Raw genomic sequence first — 18,149 nt, forward strand, 5'->3', positions numbered from 1 at the left:
TTTTTTTTTTTTTTTTTTTTATCTTTATCTTTGAATTATTCAAAGTCAAAAACAATAATCTTAAATAAAGAAATTTAAAAAAAAAAATCTATTTTAAAAATATTTTTGAAATTTGTTAATGTTTCTAAAAAAAAAAACCTTAAAATTAATTAAAAAATACTGGTAGTATTATATTTTGAAATGTTAAAAGTAAAAGTATCCCCTTTTACTCTTGGTAAAAAAAAAATTCATACCGTCTATATATAGACAAACTATATATTGACCTCTCATAAATTATTTCAAAATATTTTTAATATATTGTTAAAAGATCGGTGAAAAATTTAAAATTTTTAAAAATTAATTGAACGTTTAAGTTTAACCGTATATATATATATATATAGAAATTAAATTTATAATTTAACCTAAGTTAGCTTCAAAATCAAGTAGAAAACAAAGTTGATAATAATAATAATTAAAAAAAATTAAGAATAATAATGTTATGTAATGTGTGGCTCAAAATTAAGAAAAAAAAAAAAGAGAGAATGGTTGACACTCAAAACGGGAACATTATCACATTATCTTTGTTATATCTGTCTCAGCCTCAAGTTTCTTTCTTTATTATTATTATTATTATTTTTCTGTTTTTAAAAAATAATGAAAAAAAAAAAAATTATGTAACCTCTCAAGCACGCAAGCCCACTATTAGTAGATATTATCCACTTTGACCCGTTAAATATTGTCGTCCGCCTCAATTTTAAAATGCGTCTATTATGGAGAGAGTCTAGTCCTATTCCAATCCGTGCTTTGCACCATCTAATGACAGACTTTAATAGCATTTATAATAGTCCAAATCCATCGCTAATGGATAATAGATATTATCCATTAGGGAGAAGTTTTTACTGTTTTGTAAGGAAGGGAAAAAAGGGGGTGGAATTATAGGATGTTTGGAGGCCATATAAAGGTCTGAAACGGATAAGAGATATAATTGAAGTGAAGAAGCAAAGGCAGCCATGCAAATAATGAAAGGAACATATTTGGTGTGGGTGACGCCTAAGTGGAGCTCCCATCTTCCATTCTCTCTTATAACACACAAATTCCCACCTCTCTGCTCTTCTTTGTCATTTCCCACTTTCTCTCTGCTCCAACTTTCACGGAAATCATTCATTCTATTTCTCTCTCAAGGTTGCCTCTCTTTCTCTCTCTCTTTCTCTTTGTTCATCTTCATTTCATTTTGCTCTCTATTGCCTTAGATTGTTCATTTTCTGGGTTTTCTGGTTCTGTTTCTTTGTTTATTTATGTACTCATCCTTCATTTTGGGGATTTGGGGTTTTGGGTATTGTTCTCCTCTTTCTTTTCTATTCATTTGAACAAAACTTGTGTAAAATGCACTGTTGGATTGGCATATTGTGTTGGGGTTTTGAAAGTTTAGAAGTTATTTTAAAGCATAGGATTGGATAGATACTAATTTTGAAAGTTGGGATCTGATTCTTTAGCATGTTTAGACTTGAGTGACACTTTATTTCTTCGGAAGTGTATTGGATTAAACTTGTGATGTGATGTTGCGTTTACTTGTTGAAAAGTTCATAACCCACCTTCAATAGCTCAGTGAAAGAGAGCATCAATTTTTGGTTCCTTGTTTGTGTAACGTTCAAGCCCACCATTCGTAGATATTATCTTTTTTGGGCTTTTCCCTTCGCCCAAGCCTACCGCTAGTTGATATTGTCTTCTTTAGGCTTTTCCTTTCAAGCTTCCTTGGTTTTTAAAAGGCGTTTGCTAGAGAGAAGTTTCCACACCCCTATAAAGGGTATTTCGTTCTTCCTAACCGATTTAGAATCTCACAATCCAACTCCCTTTGAGGCCTAGTGTCCTCGCTGCACTCATTCCTTTCTCCAATCAATGTAGGCCCCCACCAAATCAACTCCCTTCGAAGCCCAACGTCCTTGCTGGCACATCGCCTCATATCCACCTCCCTTCAAGGCTCAGTCTCTTCGTTAGCACATCGCCTAGTGTCTAGCTCAGATATCATTTGTAACGGCCCAAACCCACCGCTAACAGATATTGTCTTTTTTGGGCTTTCCCTCTAGGTTTTTAAAACGTGTCTGCCAGAGAGAGGTTTCCACACTCTTATAAAAATGTTTCGTTTCCCTATCCATAACAACAATGAGTATTATGTAAGAAGGCAACACATCAACTAAAATCCATAAATTACAAATTTAGTTTTTGAGTTTTGAAGTTATGTTTTTAGACATGGAACGTTTTGAATATGTGATTTTAATTTTGGAGACAATTTGTAATTTAAAATGACAATCCATTTCCAACTCTCGAAAGAGTAACTTCTCTACTATTCTGTAGCTGATAAGGGAGAGAACTTTGAGAAGGAAAAATGGATTATGTTTACGCACCTGGAAAAAACCATCTCTTTGTCCCGGGACCGGTGAACATACCCGAACCCGTTCTGCGGGCAATGAATCGAAACAATGAGGATTATCGTTCTCCTGCTATTCCTGCAATGACAAAAACTCTTCTTGAAGATGTGAAAAAGATTTTCAAATCAACTGCTGGAACCACGTTTCTGATTCCCACTACAGGTAACTTACCTTCCCTTTCAAAACACTTACCAGAACAACAACGACAACAACCTTCTATGTTGATCTTCATGTTTATGACTCAGGTACTGGTGCTTGGGAAAGCGCTCTTACGAACACGCTTTCTCCTGGAGATAGGATTGTGTCCTTTCTGATTGGCCAGTTCAGCCTGCTCTGGATTGATCAGCAGCAGCGCCTCAACTTCAACGTTGATGTCGTGGAGAGTGATTGGGGCCAGGGTGCCAATCTTGATGTCCTGGAATCCAAGCTTGCATCTGATGGTGCGCACACAATCAAGGCAATTTGCATTGTCCACAACGAGACAGCCACTGGTGTCACCAATGACTTGTCAAAAGTTCGATTCCTACTCGGTAAGCAAGGAAGGAATGAAGAAAAAAGATCACGTTTTAAGAAAGTCATATAAAAACATGAAAATTTAAAGCTTCTCACTGCCTTATGATCTGTAATCTTCTACTGAAAAACACAGATAAGTACAAGCATCCAGCTCTTTTACTAGTCGACGGAGTGTCGTCGATATGTGCACTTGATTTTCGGATGGATGAATGGGGAGTCGACGTTGCTTTAACTGGTTCCCAGAAGGCTCTTTCTCTCCCTACAGGAATTGGAATTATATGTGCCAGCCCCAAAGCACTAGAGGCATCCAAAACTTCAAAATCAGTCAAGGTATTCTTCGACTGGAAAGACTACCTCAAGTTCTACAAACTAGGAACATACTGGCCATACACTCCTTCCATTCAGCTCTTGTATGGACTAAGAGCAGCTCTGGATCTACTTTTTGAGGAAGGTCTCGACAATGTGATCGCTCGACACAGCCGTCTCGGCAAAGCAACAAGGTAAGGATACCAAAAGTGAGTTACCAGAAACTTCATTGCTCTGAGTTCTGAAATTGAATGCAGGCTTGCTGTGGAGGCTTGGGGGTTGAAGAACTGTACACAAAAAGAGGAATGGTTCAGTGACACTGTGACGGCTGTGCTTGTTCCTTCTTACATTGATAGCTCAGAAATTGTGAGAAGGGCATGGAAAAGATACAATTTGAGCTTGGGACTTGGCCTAAACAAAGTTGCTGGCAAAGTTTTCAGAATTGGCCACCTTGGAAACCTTAATGAGGTAAACTAGTTTACTAGCCTGCCCTTTGTCGAACTCGTTTTCGACGTTTTTGAGAAGTTCATGGCAACAAAACGAATTGATCCATTGAGAAGATTTGTTGAGTTTTAACCATATTTCATCGGGTTCTTATTATTTTCAGTTGCAACTGTTGGGATGTCTTGCTGGGGTGGAGATGATACTGAAGGATGTAGGGTACCCTGTTAAACTAGGGAGTGGAGTTGCTGCAGCTAGTGCATACTTGCAGAATAACATCCCTCTCATTCCTTCAAGGATTTAATGTATCAGCCATGCTCATGTAATTAATTTCCATTCTCTTCACCTCCATCTCAATATGCTACTTCCGGTTATACATTTCAATAATTTTTACTCTGCTATTTCTTTGATTACCTTGACAACTTACTACTAGATCTTCCCTTTATTGTGGAAAATTTAAGAGTTTCTTTAAATGTTTAAAAGAGTTTAAATGTAACCGCCTATGTCTACTCCTCTGGCAGATATTTCTTCTTTGAACTTTTCCTTTCGAGCTTCCCCTCAAGGTTTTCAAAAATGCATCTGCTAGAGAGAGGTTTCCACACCCTTATAAAAAATGACGTGGGATCTCACAATCTACCCCCCTTCAGGACTCAGCATCCTCGTTGACACTCATTCCCTTCTCCAATCGATGTCCCTCAATCCACCCCCTTCGAAGCCCCTAGTGTCCTTGCCAGCACACTGCCTCATGTCCATGTCGGTTGGGGAGGAGACCGAAGCATTCTTTATATGGGTGTGCAGACCTCTCCCTAACAGCACGTTTTAAAAACCTTGAGGGAAAGCCCAAAACAGAAAGCCCAAAGAGAACAATATCTACTAGTGGGTGGGTTGGGCCACTACAAATGGTATCAAAGCCAGATACTGAGTGATGTGCTAGCGAGGAGGCTGAGCCCCGAAGGGGGTGGACACGAGGCGGTGTACCAATAAGGACGCTGGCCCCGAAGGAGGGTGGACTGAGGGGTCCTACATCGATTGGAGAAGGGAATGAGCGTCAGCGAGGACGCTGGGCCTTGAAGGGAGGGTGGATTGTTTGATCCCACATTGGTTGGGAAAGATAATGAAACATTCTTTATATCCCACTCCAATTCTTTATATCCCACTCTAATCCTGGTTTGGTAGCTCTCTCCTCGTGCACGACGCTTGTGCATTTTTTGTCTGTCTATCCTTGGCTCTCCACTTTTCCTATCACTTGTTTTCTTGTTTTACTTTTTCAGTTCTGAACTCATAGACAGATTTGAAACATACAAAATCTATTTTGAATTTGTCACTAAACTTTTATATTACATTTAGGGAAGTGTGTGAGAGAGAGAAGCAAATTTCAAGTGAATAATTTACAGTAAATGGAGGAGAGAGAGAGAGATACGTGGGGGAACCAAATCACTGTGTTGCAGCTCTGAATAGTTCACTCCACTTCTGAGGATCATTCCCTGGACCTTCCCCCTGCAAAAGTTTCAAACCTTTATTACTTTCTCAAAAGAGAGATAGAGAACTCTAACAAGAATCGACTAGTTGTTTCTATTTTTTGTTTTCAAAACTATTTTTAACAATTATCAGATGATTTGTAAAGCAATACAAATGAACAGTCTTATTTGTTCTAAAAATTATTTATGAAAATACAATAAAGGGAAGAACCAAGAGAAATGGCTTTTTAGAAATAATTATTCAACCATGTTTTAAATTTGTTCATAAACAGTTCTCAAAGAAGCTTTTATTCTCATAAAACTACAGCTATCTTGGAAGCTCACCTCAACAGAGTTAATTTCGTATGCCTGTCCTTCAGTGAAATCAATGTCCAGAGCCTGTATGCAAGCTTCAGCAACCACAATCCTGCTGGCCTCTCCAACAAGTTTGTCACCTGAGACCCATGAGGGAGAGAAAACGACAACATAATTTCAATGTGGACTCGAATATGTTCACTAACAAGAAAGGAATGAGAATACAATGACAAAAATGGAAATATACTAATTGAAAATTGTATTAACATGTGTATATGATCGTAAATTTTTCGTACCTGGCTACTCACTTTAAAACTTCTTTTTCTTAATATTTGGTCCCGTTTTAAAAACAATATCGTTCTTCATTTTCTGTTTTTGATTTAGGCTTGTTTTCTACCAATTCCTTTACTACAATTTTTACCTTTTTTTTTGAAAAAAAAAACGTTTAAATTCTTTATCATCTTTCAAAAACAGATGCATGTTTTTAAACACTAGTCGAAATAATGTTTATAAGTTTAGTTTTCAAAAATAAAAAACCAAATAATAATCAATCACATTGCAAGTGATTAGACTTAATGGAAAAGTATAGAAACAAGGCCATAGGATTAATCACTGGTAAAAAAAAATTAAGGATAACGAAACTAACGGGTTCTCATACACCACATTCTATAGTGGTAATGCAACATTTGTCATTTTTACAAATTCTATAAAGTCGTACCTTGACCAAGGAGGACAGCACGCCGTTGCCCTGCTGTAGCTTTGAGCAAAGTATTAAGATCATATGAGGTGTATGGTCCATCAGTCAACCTACCAGCTCTGGAACACACATTTTTGTACATAAAAGAGAGAGTGGGTGCTCAATGTTGAAAAACAGAGTTACATGTCTAGAGTAAACAAGTTAGCTCAGGGAAAATAAGAAGCTCATGCCAACTACACATACCTGATTATTGTAAAGGGAAGACCTGAGTCACGAAGAAAATCCTCCCCTTGCCTTTTGTATTTGAGAACACCAAAAAGGTTCATAATGCTAGGAAAAAATGAAACCAATTAGTGGACTGAAAGCATAGTTTGTAAAGGAGTCAAAGAAACAAATGCAGTCACAGACTCGTCTGCTTCCTATACCAAGTTGTAAACACAATAACAATAAAAGGTAAATGTGTGTATTCAAGCATCGTGCTGATTGCTGAGAAATATAAATAATAAACCATCGAAGTTATTGCTGCATGATTATCAGTCTGATTATCCTTTTGGTATTTAGACGCAGTATATATTTACTGTTTAGTATTAGGAGCAATGAGGTGATACAGATACGCAACATAAAATTGATACTTGTCAGCAGATGTCAATATAGTTGAACATTCTGAAGAAGCAAACACCCGTTTGACGAACTGGAGAACACATCCTTAGAGTCTATGATTACAAGAGATGAAAAATTTTAGTGGGTCTGATCTCTCCAAATAGTGCAGGTTATGCATTTTAGAAGTACCACTTTTAGGATGGACTCTAATAAACCAATCTTTATTATTTCCTAGAAGAATTATTCTCGACAGTGAAATGACCTACCTCCATGGCAATTCATTGAATTTGGTTACGCCTATTGATGAAACAAGAACTACTCTTTTTACTGATCGAGGAAGCGCTGATATAAGGTTTCTCACACCCTCCCAATCTACAGTCATAAGTTCATAGTCAGAAAGTGCCGAGAAGCATAGGTATAATTGTAGGTGTGTTAGTGTACTTGCGAGTATTAGAAGATATGCAACTATAAATCTAGAGAATGGAAACAAAAACATTGTCCGATGTTTATATTGATTTCAACAAAGATCTATAAGTCTAAGTTTCTAGCCAAAACGCCAAGATGTAGCATCTGATATCAACAGTATAATCCTAACCTACTCGTTCAGGAGTGTTATCCCCATCCCATCGCTTTGAAGGGAAGGCTGTTGTTCCTGTGCAGCAAATCACATGCGTGACACCCTAACAGATGATTATCAAACCAATAAAAAAAGACATTAAATTTATAAACAATTGATACTACCAAAAGTGTTCAGTAATAATATTTTAAAATAAGAAAGAACAATAAAAATCATATCTATCAATAGAGTTCTATGAAGAGAGAGACAAAAAAAAACTCAAATCAACAATTACAATCCAAAACGGGGACTACTTAATCTATTCCAATATAATTCAAAAAGGAATCTGAAAAAATATATCTACATATAAATCTGTAAGTTCCCAAAAGTGCGAAAAAAAAAAGTAAAGTCTGCGGTAATAATAGACAAGGGATCCAACTGTTAAGTCCAAGATCATAGCCCAACGCTAGCCTTCTTGAGAATGCGAGAACAACGCCAATAGTATGGTTTATTATTCAAGGTTCATATTTATTTCAATCTAATTTATATTGTAATTTTTGGTTTCTAGCTTGTTCTTATTATAATAACAATAACCATAATCATTAATATTTTAACTTTAGGTTCACAATTATTTCAATCTAATTTATATTGTAATTTTTGGCTTCTACCTTGATCTTATTATAATAACAATAACAATAATTATTAAAATTTTAACTTTTAGTTTTCCATCATTCTCTATTTCAAAATTTGCATATAAAGAGCCATGGAAGCTTCACCTATCCCCACAATGGAATGACATTGGCCACTTTGAGTATGAACGCTCGTAGCTTTACTTTTGGTTTCCCCACAAAAACCATATACCAATGAAAATAATTGTCCTCAGTTATATACCTATGATCAATCTCTTCCTAGTGAATGTGGGACTATCTTTGCACTCCTAACATGATACTTCCCTCTCTTTCCCTCGGTTTTGTATCTCCAGAGACAGGAGGAAAGAGCCATTTTTCACTATTCATGAGGAACAAGAGTTCATCCCATGCCAAAAGTCTGATTCCCTCATGAGCTAGGGAGAAGAGAACAAACAGTACAATTTCAAGCAAGGTTAGTGTCAAAATGAAAAGATTGAAAGTGGCTAAAAGCTGATAATTATAGGCAGTGCAGCCGTGCCAAAGGTGTGCCCGAGAAGAATCAAATGAGCTCAGGAGTTTTTCTACAATTAAAGCATTGTTAAGGAATTTGATACAGATACAAAATGGTAAGGTAATGTAATGTAATCTAATCAAGGTCACAAACCTCAAATATAGATGGATCTAGGTCTTCTGGGTTCCTTGTATCACCTTTGCGTACCTGTCAAATTTAAAACTCTCTGTAACAACAAAGAGTACTTGAGAGTATGGTGAAACTTTTAAAAATCAACATATTTTCCAGACCGCATAGGGCAATGAATAAGAAGTTGCATCAAACATTCTAACTTGTTCCTAATCACATCAATGGAAATAGAAATTGAAGCCAATCGATTGAAGTGACACAATAGCCTTTTAGATCCCAAGCCCTCTCTCTATATGCTATACTCAACTGAGCAAAATGGGACACGAAACCATTATCTTCCGTGCCATGTGTTGGATGATGAAAGTCCCACATCGGTTAATTTAGGGAATGGTCATGGATTTATAATCTAAGAATACACTCATCATTGGTATGGGAAGCCCAAAGCAAAGCCATGAGAGCTTATGCTCAAAGTGGACAATATCATACCATTGTGGAGAGTCGTGTTCGTCTAACACCATGAACATGCACAACTAAGAGAGATCATAGTACCTGTAACATATCTTCGTCCTGTTCACCAAATAATGTAGTTGCTTTCTCGGGGTCTCGCAGTAACAGGCGTAATTTGACATTCCGGTCAAGCAAAGCTGCTGCCACCAACTGTCCTATAAAAGAAAGTGAAAACATCAAACCAAGCACATAAATCACCTAGCGGACAAAACAAATCCTCCAACATAGATCGTTGATTACAAGGCCATATCCCACCATGCAATAATTAGCAAGAATAAGAGCTAAAAACTTTACCAAAATCACCACAACCTTCCTCACTAAGAACTACAACCGATACACTCAACTTTAAAAGATTCATGACGAGATTAACATTAAATTAACTACCTAACACTACCTGATTCAGTTTAACTTAATCAATTCATCATGTACGTCCATATATATTCTACGGAAAAATGCAGAGGAGAATTCAGATAGAACATACCGACACCGCCGGAAGCGCCGACGACAAGGACGAGTTTAGAAGATGCAACAGGATCAGTTTTCGACTCGCGGATCGACTCTGAACTTGGAGATTGAACAACTTCCTGATTGATAGCACGAATGGCTGCAGATCGTCCTCTACAGCTTGAAATGCTCTTCCGGATTTGGTAATTGGAAAACGAACACAACGGGTGAAGGCCAAAGAGAGGGACTCTTTGAAACGTTTTGTGAAAATTTCCAAGTGGACGATGAAATTCCGGGATGAATGAGAGAGAGAGATTAGAAGCCATTGATGAGAAAAGAGAAAGCAAGCTGCAAGAGGAAGAGGAAGAGTGAAGAAGAAACTGATTACCTGAAAATTATACGATGACTATATGAAATTTACATAAACGCTAAAAATAGTGTAATTATTATTGAAATTAATAACCTAATTTGAATTCTAAATGGTAAAAGTAATATTCTAATTTAATCCTAATCATACAGATAAAAATAATATCTTAATTAGTTAACATGAAAAGGAAGGTAGCAGATACATTTTTAAAACTGTGAGACTGACGACGATGATACGTAACGGGCCAAATTGGACAATATCCGCTAGTGGTGGGCTTGAGCTGTTACAAATTATATAAGAGCCAGACATCGAGCAGTGTACTAACGAGGACACTGACTTCCAAAGGGAATGGATTGTGAGATCCCACATTAGTTGGTGAGGAGAAACGAAGCATTCCTAGGAAATAAGGGTGTGAAAACCTCTCTCTAGCATATGCATTTTAAAAATCGTAAGACTAACGACGATACGTAACAGGTCAAAACGGACAATATCGGCCAGCAGTGAGCTTGGATTATTACAGCAACAATTTTCACCCGAACAAAATACACTTTTAGTTTATCACTGTTTTAGAAGACTACTCTTCTTTGGAACACATTGTTAGTCCAATAAAACTCTATCATGAATCTTCACTGTGTCTATACTTTTGAGGCTGACCCAGTCTTTCGAAGCTCACAACAGAATGAAACGTGTCTAAATTAAACTACACAATAATAAATAAACAATATTGAATTAAGTACTCACAACTTATTTATTTAGAAAAAAAAAATTAAATGGTAGAATTTCTTAAGAAAGAAAGGAGGATTATTTGAGATAATATGTATGATTATTTTTTGATTAATTATTAATTAGTTTTCAAATCACTAATAATAATTATTTATAATTTTCCTTTTCTAGAGAGGAAAAAAAGCCTATAAACCACAATAAATATATTGGGCAGATATTTTAAAACTCATTTTGTGGTAAGATTTAGAGTTACTTTCTGTGGTCATGATCCTTCCACGTGGCTGGTTATATCCATTCCACCTCAGCTCCCCCATTTTTATGGTTTAAACTAATTACAACGTTTAGAACTATATGGAACAAATTTATAATGCAATAATTAAATAATAACCATAAGAACAGTAAGATATTTTAATTCTAATTTTGTATTAACGAAAAATCCAAAAGCTTAATCATAGCGGGCGAAGTATAATTTCCTTTAGAGAATGATTATAGGTTTATAATCAAAGAAAACAAAACCATGAAAGTTTATACTCAAAATGGACAATATCATACCATTGTGAAGAGTCGTGTTCCTCTAACATGGTATTAGAGTCATGCTTTAAACTTAGCCATGAAGAAAAAGGAGTTGAGGGGAGGAGGTGTTAGACGAATGTCTCACATTGGCTAATTTAGGGAATGGATTGGACAATATGAATCAAATTAAGTTAATAAATTTACGAGATAGTAATATACTAATAGATGAAGCTGGATTTAACAAAATATCTCGAGACTAAAGAAAGAGTTAAAATGTTAAAGCCCAATGTCAGCCTCAGATTTTGTTCCCCTTTCCAACTAATGTGGGATCTCATGATCTATTTCTTTAGGAGCGTTATACCATTTGTAACAGTTCAAGCCCACCACTAGCATATGGTTTGTTTTTGCCCATTACATATTGTCATCAACCTCACAGTTTTAAAACGAGGTGAAATATAGTATATAATCAGTAAGGGTGTTTATGGATTCGATAGAATTGAGTTAGAGACAAACTTTTTTTAACTCAAACAACACTTCTTATATAATGAACTCCAACCCAACCCAACCCAACCCAAACATAAATTATTTGGGTCGGGTGGTTGGAATCATGTATTTAAATCTTCATGATTCAACCCACATTGAATTGATCGGGATTTTCAAGTCATCGAAGAAGAACCGTACCTGAATTTAATATTTAAAAGATAAGGGACTAGATTGAAATTTTGAATGATTTTATTTTAAGTTTATAAAGAAGGGCCTACCATAATGAAGAAGTGGGGGATGAATGTGGTTTTGGAAGGTAGCTTAACCACCATGTCCTTTTGTCTTAATAGAGGGGAAGATAATACAAAATGTATGGTCATTTTCACTTCAAGACAAAACAAAACAAGACAATTTTGGGTTTTGGAAGCACATTGGTTCAACTCTTTCTTGCATTCTCTCCCCCACCACTTAGCCCCAACAATGGCTACCCTTTTGGACTTTTCTTTGTTTTGGGAATATTATAACCCCACCCCCTCCCCTATGGATTCCCTTTCCTCCCAACATCAAGACAAATCGCTTCTAAACTCGTTTCCTTTACCTACTCTTTTCAAATTCGAGAAGGAAACGTGTGTCAGTAAGGATGCTGAGCCTCGAAGGAGAACGAAACATTATTTATAAGAGTGTGGAAATCTCTTCCTAAAAGTCACGTTTTAAAAACTTTGAGGGGAAGCTTGAAAAAGAAAGCTCAAGAAAGATAATATTTGCTAGTGATGAGTTTGAACTGTTATACATGATATCAGAGCCAGACACCATGCGGTGTGCATGTTGGACCTCGAAAGAGGTGAATTGTGAGATCCCATATTGTTTGGAGACAGGAACGAATATCAACGTTTGTGAGATAACACATCGGTTGGAGAGGGGAACGAAACATTTTTGTTTATAAGAGTATGAAAATCTCTCTCTCGTAAACGTATTTTAAAAACCTTGAAGAAAAACACAAAAAAGACAATATTTAGTAACAGTGGACAAGCGGATTTGAGAAAAGATAGAAGATTTGAAATGATGTCGCTTGTGTCTATATCTAAGAGTGTAAAACTGGCACAACGTTAACGTTGAAGTTTTTCCCTGGTTTTGTGCAGGAAGAACAAAACAGGAGGCTAAGCTTCTCAGAAATTCCATATTCCCCACTTTAGAGTAAAGGACAAGAAATGAATGACGACAAAACGATCATACCACCACGCTTTGTCGACAACGTAGTCATCTCATGGAGGACTGAGAGAGAGAGAGAGAGAGAAACAGAAGCCTTTTCAAAGCAGCAGAGGAGCTTTAATTGAATTGAATCGAACCAGACTGATGATGAAAACAGAGGAAACCCACCCACACTCGCAACCCTTTTCTGGACTCTGAAAGATTCAAGTACCGACACTTCTCGATTTTGGATTTTTCTTCCAGATTTCATCTGGGTTTTCGGTTCTTTACAAAACCCAATAACCCTTTCTCGATTCATCCATCTCTTGTTCTTGTTCTTGTTCTTCCTGGTCGTTCTCTGCTCGGATGAACTGATTCTTGCTGCTTAACTAGTTTGTTTATTGTGATATTTCGATCGAAATCTTCTGTGTTTCCCTTTTGAGGTTTTGTTCTTGTCTCTCTTAATCATTCTCAGCAGCAAACCCTTTTTGTCTTTTGCCCTCTAATCTGTTCCATTTCTTGGATTGTACTATCTCCTATGAGTTCTTTGAGAAATGATCATGAAAACTGAGGATTTTGCTCTCTTTTGTGTGCAATATCCATAAGAACTTGCTGGTTTCTGTGAATTTGATCCTCTGTTTCACTGCATTGAGCAATGTTTCAAGATGAAGGCACATCCTCCATAACTTCTTCCCCTCTCCAGTTCTTCACAATGATGTCTCTTTCACCTAAACTGGGCTCTCCATATCCATGGCTTAGAGAGCTCAAATCTGAGGAGAGGGGCTTGTATTTGATCCATTTGTTGCTTACTTGTGCTAACCATGTGGCTGTTGGCAGCCTTGACAATGCTAATCTTGCTCTTGATCAGATATCCCATCTTGCTTCTGCTGATGGCGATACAATGCAGCGGATAGCAGCGTACTTCGCTGAGGCTCTCGCCGATCGAATCCTTAAAACTTGGCCTGGCCTTTATAAGGCCTTTAACTCCACAAAGATACCTGTGGTTTCAGAGGAGATTCTTGTTAAGAAGCTGTTTTTTGAGGTGTTTCCATTCCTCAAGGTGGCTATTGTGCTTACTAATCAGGCTATTGTTGAAGCCATGGAAGGGGAAAAGATGATTCATATCATTGATCTCAATGCAAATGAAACTGCTCAATGGCTTGCACTTTTGCAAGTTTTGAGTGTCAGGCCTGAAGGGCCTCCCCATTTGAGAATCACTGGGGTTCATCAACAGAAACAGGTTCTGGATCGAATGGCTCGTCGGCTAACCGAAGAAGCTGAAAAGTTTGATATCCCATTTCGATTCGATTCGGTTGTCTGCCGATTAGAGGATCTTGATATGGAAAAGCTTCGTGTGAAAACAGGGGAGGCTCTGGCTATCAGCTCAGTTCTTCAGTTGCATACCCTTTTGGCAGCTGATAATGAAGTCCGGCAAAAGTCATCTCCATTAGCAGGAAAGAGTGCCAATGGAGTTCATTACTCGAGATACCAGCACCCGAACCAAACTAACTTGAGTGAGTTACTCGAAAAGGATTCGATTAATGGGTGCAGTCCGAGTCCCGATTCGGTATCTTCATCAGCATTATCTCAAGCCAACGTGACGAAGATCGAAAGCTTCTTGAATGGATTGTGGAGTTTGACGCCGAAGGTGATGGTCGTAACCGAACAAGATTCTAACCATAATGGTGCAACACTTATGGAGAGATCACTAGAGGCTCTCCACACATATGCAGCAATCTTTGATTGCCTGGAATCTAATATGTCAAGAACATCCGTAGAGAGGTTGAAGTTGGAAAAGATGCTATTTGGGGAAGAAATAAAGAACATTATAGCTTGTGAGGGAGGTGAAAGGAAGGAACGACACGAGAAGCGTGAGAAATGGAGTCAACGGTTCGATCTCGCAGGGTTCAGGCATGTGCCTTTGAGTTATTATGGCATGCTGCAGGCAAGGAGCCTGCTGCAGGGGTATGGTTGTGATGGTTATAAGCTGAAGGAAGATAATGGTTGTGTTATGATTTGTTGGCAAGATAGTTCGTTGTTCTCGGTATCGGCTTGGAGGTGTTGTAAGTAGCAGTATTGTCTGGTAGGCTAAAGAATTCTTCATTCCGATTAGATCAGTGTCGGAGAACGATTGTGATGTCGTCCGGTCTTCATGTCTGATGAAACTGTATCAGCACATTTGTTTTAGTTTTCTCATTCTATGTGTTGCTGAAGAGTACTGACGTTTGGTCTCATCATGGTTCATTTTTTGTATCAGAGGGAATTCAATATTAACTTGTTCTAGTTTGTACACTGAAACCATATTCAATCTCTCTGTCACATACACCAAATCCTCTTCTTTCATGTTTAAAGCTTTTTTTCCCATCTGGTTTACCTTTGGTTTGGCTGAAAACAAATGCTACCATGGGTGTAACGGCCCAAGCTCACCGGTAGCGGATATTGTCCTCTTTGGGTTTTCCCTCAAGGTTTTTAAAACGTGTTTGCTAAAGAGAGATTTTCACGCCTTTATAAAAAATGTTTCGTTCTTGTCTCCAACCATTGTGAGATGTCACAATTCACCCCCTTCGAGTCCTTGCTGGCACTCACTTCTCTCTCTAATTGATGTGGGATCTCACCATCCACCCCTTTCAGAGCCAGCGTCCTCCCTAGCACATTACTCGGTTTAGATTGTGAAATCTCACATTAGTTGGAAATGGGAACGAAACATTCTTTACAAAGATGTGGAAATCTCTCACTAGTAGACGCGTTTTAAAAACCTTGAAGGAAAGTTCGAAAAAGAAAATCTAAAGAGGACAATATTTGTTAGCAGTAGACTTGGGCCGTTACAATGGATTAGCAATACAATGGGTATCAATGATTACCCTACATGGTTAACAAGACACATAATCCAATCCTTAACAGGACATTGTTTAAAAAGAATTGTGGCGAAGTAGGCATCAAGCCTTTATTGAAAATGTAAACAAAACCTGACTGTCAAAGAAACCGATCCTAAACTTTCAAAGAGGTGAATGGTAAGAACAATAGCAGTAACATGAACAGAGCCACAGCAAAATCTGAACAAACTATCAATCAGTATCCCAAAAACTGAAAAAAAGAATCACATTCAAATTTTATTGGAAGAAGTAGGAATTTCTATGGATTCACAATGGAGACCATTGTTACAGTCAGCCTCTCAGCCAGTAACTACGATCTTTCAATAAATCTATGCTACCTACGATGTCTGCAAATTCCCTTCAAATCCCGGATTGACTTCATGAAAAGTTTCCATCAGTATTTGTTCAATCAGGAACCAATTTCCCAGTTTCGATACACATTCGAAACCGAGCCTGCTATCTAAGAGATGGGTTAGTGCTAGACCAAGGGAGGGAGATTGCTATCTATATCTTGGCTAGCCTAATACAATGGATATTCATGTGGTTAGTTTATAACTACAATCATACTATCATCACTACCTAATAAATGAATAAGCCACTCCGATGCCACCATAGATGTAAGTTCAAACATGTATGCAAAACAACCAAGCCAAAAGTTAAGACCTTGCGGAATCTGGCTGAGGAAGTTGGTCATTCAGGTCTTGATCTTCAATGAAAGTAGATTGGCCCTTTTTAATGCAGTAGTTCTAAACCTGCGTTTATATAACAAGACATCAAGAGAATTCAGCACCATTTTGTATACATCATAAACAGTGATAACTTATAAAGTAGATAAGAAAAAGGTCCAAGCTGATATCTCATTATTGTTTATCAAAAATTGAATAGGGAACAAGATCTTCTGAAGACAGACAAAAAATGCACGTTAAGATATCGGTCCCTGTATGGGCGAATGCAATTTAAATTCATGTTCAGAGCACACAAGAAAAAAGAAAAAGCAATTCAGAATGTCGAGGATGTCAGTGCCATGTTCGAATAGATAGTATTTTACAAAGAACGGGTCCTGCAATGAAGGTTGAAAGAGTAAGAGATTATAACCACAGATGGCAGAAAACTAAGAATCTTTTCCATCAATTCATTTTTCTCTATGAAGGGGAAGAGAGAGACCTGTAAATTTAGGAACAGAAATATGTACAGAAGAAACCGTGCAAAAACATTAACCCTCAGCAAACAGATGAAATTATGAAAACATATATATCTACTTTATACCGTTAATCACATATGGGACGGGTAGCACTTAACCACAGCTCTGACACATCTCTCCTAAGATTTCAGTATGCAACACCGCAATGACCATCAGCCTCATCTTTCTGAATGGCACCTTCCAGCTGGGTACTAGGTGCAGCTTCTCACCTCTCTCATTTTTTACAATGGAATCTAATTCCTCTCTTTATTATCAAGGAAGATAACTTATCTTACTGTTGCAACTTTAAATACACATTCTCTATCACATCAATAGATTACCAATGATGCAGAGTAACAGGAAGCATCCTCTATTTTGAAAGAAAATGAATCACATCTTCGGTTTACAAGTATTGATCATCAGGTTCCAAGAAGTCAGACAAATTTATATTATATTTTCAAATAAACAAAAATTCACTATAAATCTAGTTTACAGAGTGTAGAAGTCCTGAATTTTTCCAAGAAAGAGCTAGCTTTCATTCCAAAAGGAAAAAGAAATGAAAGAATACAAAATGGCAACATAACAATACAAGTAAAAAACTAAAAATCTCACTAAGAGTCCTACTGAGAAAAAATAAAAACAAGCATGAGTGCTAACGTAAAATGAAAACAAAGATATTACTTTACATGCTTAGTAATATTGGTTCAAAGTGATACAATGAAACATACTCTAATCTGTGTACTATGACGCTCCATCAAAATTCCGAAAAACTTTAATAGATCATATATGTCTTTCAGATTCATGAGAGATCCCCTCCAAGTAGAGGGATGTGAAAGAAACAGCCACCAAGCATTCAATGCAGACAGGTTTGTATTTTTGGGACATCCTCTCAAGTTAAGCATGCTTATATATATATATATATATATAAACTCAGATGCAAATAATGGAAGTAAGAATGCCTTCTGAGTAACTAATACATATCTGAGGCTGTCATATAATAAGTGGTTATCAAAGTGACTAAAAAGACGAAATAGAAAAAGGCTAAGAATGTAATACACCTACATATAAAGCATTGGCCACGTGGGAGCATAGAAGCAGAAAAGATAAAATCTATATGAGAGTTTAAGAGTAAAAAATTCATTCTTTTCTAAATATCTAGTATGGCTCATTTTGTGGGGCTGCAGCCCCTTGTAATCTTTCAATTTTTCCTAGATGAAAGGGGAACTTTTCAAAAAAAAAAAAAAAAAAATTCAAGATAAGAAAAAAATCCTAGGCAGCAACAAAAAGGAAAATTAATAGGGGCAGTCAAAAT

The 18,149-nt window shown here is 37.0% G+C and overlaps 3 protein-coding genes and 1 long non-coding RNA gene across 4 annotated transcripts; 2 read left to right on the forward strand and 2 right to left on the reverse strand.

The window, feature by feature from the left end:
- Positions 1-1,012: 1,012 nt before the first annotated feature.
- LOC111497715 (serine--glyoxylate aminotransferase) lies at positions 1,013-4,097 on the forward strand. The gene is made up of 6 exons (XM_023148610.1): positions 1,013-1,161; positions 2,332-2,567; positions 2,651-2,935; positions 3,052-3,418; positions 3,482-3,692; positions 3,832-4,097. The coding sequence occupies exons 2-6, from the start codon at positions 2,363-2,365 to the stop codon at positions 3,967-3,969; spliced, it is 1,206 nt and encodes a 401-aa protein (XP_023004378.1). The 5' UTR covers positions 1,013-1,161; positions 2,332-2,362; the 3' UTR covers positions 3,970-4,097.
- Positions 4,098-4,955: 858 nt separating this feature from the next.
- Positions 4,956-9,890, reverse strand: LOC111497739 (uncharacterized protein At2g37660, chloroplastic). The gene is made up of 9 exons (XM_023148657.1): positions 9,548-9,890; positions 9,109-9,221; positions 8,584-8,637; positions 7,330-7,414; positions 7,001-7,106; positions 6,378-6,464; positions 6,156-6,253; positions 5,468-5,577; positions 4,956-5,162 (listed from the first exon to the last, which is right to left on the reverse strand). The coding sequence occupies exons 1-9, from the start codon at positions 9,834-9,836 to the stop codon at positions 5,100-5,102; spliced, it is 1,005 nt and encodes a 334-aa protein (XP_023004425.1). The 5' UTR covers positions 9,837-9,890; the 3' UTR covers positions 4,956-5,099.
- A 2,982-nt stretch (positions 9,891-12,872) lies between these two features.
- LOC111497705 (scarecrow-like protein 3) lies at positions 12,873-15,087 on the forward strand. Its single transcript, XM_023148600.1, has one exon. It carries the CDS (start codon positions 13,440-13,442, stop codon positions 14,853-14,855), a length of 1,416 nt encoding a protein of 471 aa, XP_023004368.1. The 5' UTR covers positions 12,873-13,439; the 3' UTR covers positions 14,856-15,087.
- A 770-nt stretch (positions 15,088-15,857) lies between these two features.
- LOC111497747 lies at positions 15,858-17,245 on the reverse strand. Its single transcript, XR_002720662.1, has 2 exons — positions 16,924-17,245; positions 15,858-16,409 (listed from the first exon to the last, which is right to left on the reverse strand). It is a non-coding gene; the product is annotated as an uncharacterized LOC111497747 (long non-coding RNA).
- Between the last annotated feature and the right edge of the window lie 904 nt (positions 17,246-18,149).

Source organism: Cucurbita maxima, unplaced genomic scaffold, assembly GCF_002738345.1.
Source record: "Cucurbita maxima cultivar Rimu unplaced genomic scaffold, Cmax_1.0 Cma_Scf00002, whole genome shotgun sequence".
In the NCBI taxonomy this organism is placed as follows: domain Eukaryota; kingdom Viridiplantae; phylum Streptophyta; class Magnoliopsida; order Cucurbitales; family Cucurbitaceae; genus Cucurbita; species Cucurbita maxima.